Source organism: Sitodiplosis mosellana, unplaced genomic scaffold (assembly GCF_009176505.1).
Source record: "Sitodiplosis mosellana isolate CC-2019 unplaced genomic scaffold, AAFC_SMos_1.0 Smas_scaffold_7132, whole genome shotgun sequence".
Taxonomy (NCBI): Eukaryota; Metazoa; Arthropoda; class Insecta; order Diptera; family Cecidomyiidae; genus Sitodiplosis; species Sitodiplosis mosellana.
The window spans coordinates 1-3,801 of record NW_022602244.1 but is presented as its reverse complement, the minus strand read 5'-3'; the positions used below and the strand labels follow the sequence as shown (position 1 = coordinate 3,801).

Genomic DNA, 3,801 nt, shown 5'->3' with positions numbered 1-3,801 from the left:
AAAAAACTGTTCGAATGGAATACGGCGCTTGTGTTCAATATGATCATTCGTTCGCAACGCATTTTCAGCTCGGTTTGTTCATAGAGTATGGCCAAAGCATAGCCAATGCACACATTATCGATGGTGAGACTGTCGCTGATAAACTCAAGACAAGCTTTGAAACAATTGGCCACGTTGTATCGATGACCAAGGCCCATCACTTCAGCTACATTACCAGCGGTGAGCGTCACACTTTTCAAGTAGAAATACTGTAAGAACTCTTTGAAAGCCGGCGCCGTTTGTAGAAACTCCTTGTGACCGGTATTCATATGGATGTCACCTGACACCTTCCATTCACCATAGAACATCGCTCGGAATACATCACTTGTGATTGACAACAGATTTTTATGGGCAGGAACATGTTCACCGTCGTCGCCACTTGAACCAAACACGAAATTTACATCGGCCGTTCGGGCGTCAAGATACAGATTTTCAATACTTGATGAAACCACACAATTGTCATACGTTCTGACCAGGCCATTCGATGTGTTGACCATCGATATCGAAATTAACTCGATTCCGGGCGATGTGTTTGTTGTGTCTGATTTGGATTGCATGATGCTAGAGTTCAGAAAAATAAGAGGAAATTTTAGCAATTGGCCATTGGATCTATTGATTTGTTTGCAAGGAGTTTCTTTACAATCACCTGATTTGGCTGTGGAAATGAGTCGAATTGAGCTCGTTGCTGTAGAGTTGAGCCTTTGTTTACACTTCACAATAGACGACGAAAATCGGTTTCAATTTGTTTTACCAAACAATGTTTACACCTTTCGGGAGACGTCTTCGGATTGAGGTTAAAAACAACTGGTCAGTTGGCTATCAATTCAATGCTAGGAAAAGTTGGAAAAACAACAGAATATCAATAAATTTTCTTATTTCCGTGGTAGATTGGGTATCACCAAAATCCTTGGTCACCAGAAGAGGTGACTTTTTTTCAAAGTGGCTAGAATAACATGAAATAATATCGTAAAAAGCACTTTGATATATCCAGTGTGTGTTTGTCATCAATTTACATACTTTTTCTTTCCAATGCCAATCAGAATATGTTAGATTGATAGCATACAGCCAATTACACCACTCCTTTCTAGACAGATCAATAAAAACAAATGAAAACTTCGGTGAGCGAAACAAAACAATGAAAAAAACGAAACGAACTTCTAATGTGAATGTAACAATGTTGTGCAGAGATGCATCTGTCACAGAATGGCGCTATATTTTTGACGTTTGTACGAAATGTTCCGTCCTCTGTGTGTATGTATGCGTTGAACGGTAGAATAAACACTGTCTGTCATGGGTGTACACTGTTCAGTGTACACTAACGCTCAAAAGTTTGGCATCATATGAAAATGCCTTATTTCTATTTTCCGTCTCTTCCTTAAAAAAAAATTGAGTCATAATTTATTTGAATGGCTATGTCTTGATCGATTGCCAGCGGATTTCGATACTCGATGATGAAAACAATATGTTCTTCTGAAGATCTTCTCTGTGATTTAAATAGCTTTCTAATTCTAATGTTGGAAACCTAAAAAAACCTGTCTCGTTCAAAATCTAAATTTTTGCCGGCCGAATCAAATGGGCCAAAATGGTCGTAAGCTGGCCAAACTCAGCATACAAACCTATTCATCAGGATGAAATCAGTTTTCATATTCAAAACAGATTTTGAGTTGAAAAAGATGAGAATTCATACAAACGATGGACTTTCAGGTGGTCACAAACTGTTGAGTATTGCTATAATTGTGGATAAACACTAGGCCACATGATCCAAATCACAGGAGACAATTCACTGAAAAAGGAGACACTCAATGGATGTATATTCCAAATAAATGATTCAAAAAACTATGCGTGAATATTGGGAGGTTTCGATGAAAACAAGTAAACAACAAACACTTTCACAAATTAGTTGGTAGATGAATTTTATTAAGAAAATTATTTTGATCATCATATTTCAGCAAAAATGGATGGGTTGGAAATTCCAACTTGGAATGAATAAGCAAGAGTGTGTTTATTTTTCTTCTTCTTTCAATCTGATTATATGGGAAATTGAGCTATTTTTTTCTTATTTCGTATGCATTTTAATCTTGTTTTCAATTCAATAATCTAATTCATCAGATTCATATTCTGATGATTCAAGGACATTTACAAATTGGCGTGCATAACGAAAATTGTTATTGAACAATGTTGGTTTGAATCCTGGGCATGAAATCATGTGTACGATTTCTTTGTATTGGTCTAGCGAAAATATGGCACCATACACAAGGCTCAATGCACCGAATTCCTTGATTGTCATTGATCTAAATCGAATTTTATAAAATGATGAACCAAGGTGGGCTTCAACAATCTCTTTGGTCAAATCATTCTGTTTGCTTGTGTACTTGGTCCACGCCATGCATGCCTCGAAAACATCTTTTTCCCGACATTTCAATATATCCATTCCCAAAATTTTGGCCAACACAGATTTGGAACTTTCCAAGAAGTTATGTGATTTGAACACAGCCATCGTGTTCCGTGCAATCATCTCCTCGCAGGATTGTTTCAACTCATCCAGATCGAATAAAATGGCAAGGCTCAAACTGTGGCATACGTTATCGATGTGAAGCCGCTTTTTCAGCAAATCCACGCAAATTTGAGTGCATCTTGCGACGTTGTACTTATGTCCAAGCGCCATGACTTCTGCGGCGTTTTCTTCACGTAATTTTACCTTGGACAAGTAGAAGAATTGCAAGAACACCTTGAACGCCTTTGCTGTGGTGTCAACGATTTTCACATCTCCTTCCTCAGGTAGATCACCGTAGAACATCTTCGTGAAAACGTCACTTGCTGCTGCTAACATTGCTTTGTGAGCTGGCACACGAACGTCTTCTGATTCGAACACAAAGTTCACATCGGCCGTTGAATCGTCCAAATACAAACTTTTAACACTATCCATGGGAATTCCATTGTGGGTCTCTTCTTCGGTTTTTTCATCGGCAGTTTTTGGCCTCTTGGCTCCATCGTTCAAGATTTGTTCAAAAGAACTGATTCTCTTGGCTTCTTTCTTTGGAAGCATGTTGACGGTTAAATGTGTACAACTTCTCCGATGTCAATACCTGAAAATGACCATTGATTCGAGCGATTAATTACATTTCCACCATTGATGAATGAGAACCAATCAAATTAAGGCATATTTCAATCGATTCAATGCATTTGTATGACAGAATTTATTACTTACACTACGAATTTCGTGTCGAGTTGGGAACGGATATCGTGTTGAGGTTAAAGTAGCCTGTAGCAGTGTAGCAATCTGTCTCTCTGGTAAAATCTCTGAAAATGAGCAAAAACACACAATTGACGTCAATTGATCGCTTATGGAATTGTTTTTTACGCAAATTTGCGGCAAATTATACACTTCTATGCCTAAAAAATGACCAAGAAATAATATTTCACAACAAAAAAGTGTGCAATTGCATTGCAAGGCAAATTGTATCAATTCAACATACCTTTTGCTACAACGACGTCTATTTCAATCCGATTACAGCGGTTATCGTGATACAAATCGACGAAACTAAACACAACACGAGATTTTGGTGGTAATTTAAACTAGACAGAAATATGTAAGTCTGAATTCTAATTAGAACATTATCGCATTTTCAGAATTTGTTGGTCAAAAGAATATTTGCCACGTAAAGACGCTTCGCTGTTTGACAGATGCGTGTATGTATCAAGCGCGCACTTATGAAGTGAGCCTAAAAAAGTATTGAGTCAAACAGTGGATGCGTTTAATGA

At 37.7% G+C, this 3,801-nt stretch overlaps 2 protein-coding genes across 2 annotated transcripts; both read right to left on the bottom strand.

Moving 5' to 3' along the window:
* Positions 1-23: 23 nt before the first annotated feature.
* On the bottom strand, positions 24-596 carry LOC129580160 (BTB/POZ domain-containing protein 6-like; the record flags this gene model as incomplete). Its single annotated transcript, XM_055470365.1, has 1 exon — positions 24-596. A coding segment is annotated over exon 1 (573 nt), but the record flags the coding sequence as incomplete, so codon positions are not given.
* A 1,353-nt stretch (positions 597-1,949) lies between these two features.
* LOC129580159 (BTB/POZ domain-containing protein 6-A-like) lies at positions 1,950-3,301 on the bottom strand (the record flags this gene model as incomplete). Its single annotated transcript, XM_055470364.1, is given in 2 exon segments — positions 1,950-3,125; positions 3,248-3,301. A coding segment is annotated over 1 exon segment (957 nt). The 3' UTR covers positions 1,950-2,128.
* Positions 3,302-3,801: the final 500 nt, after the last annotated feature.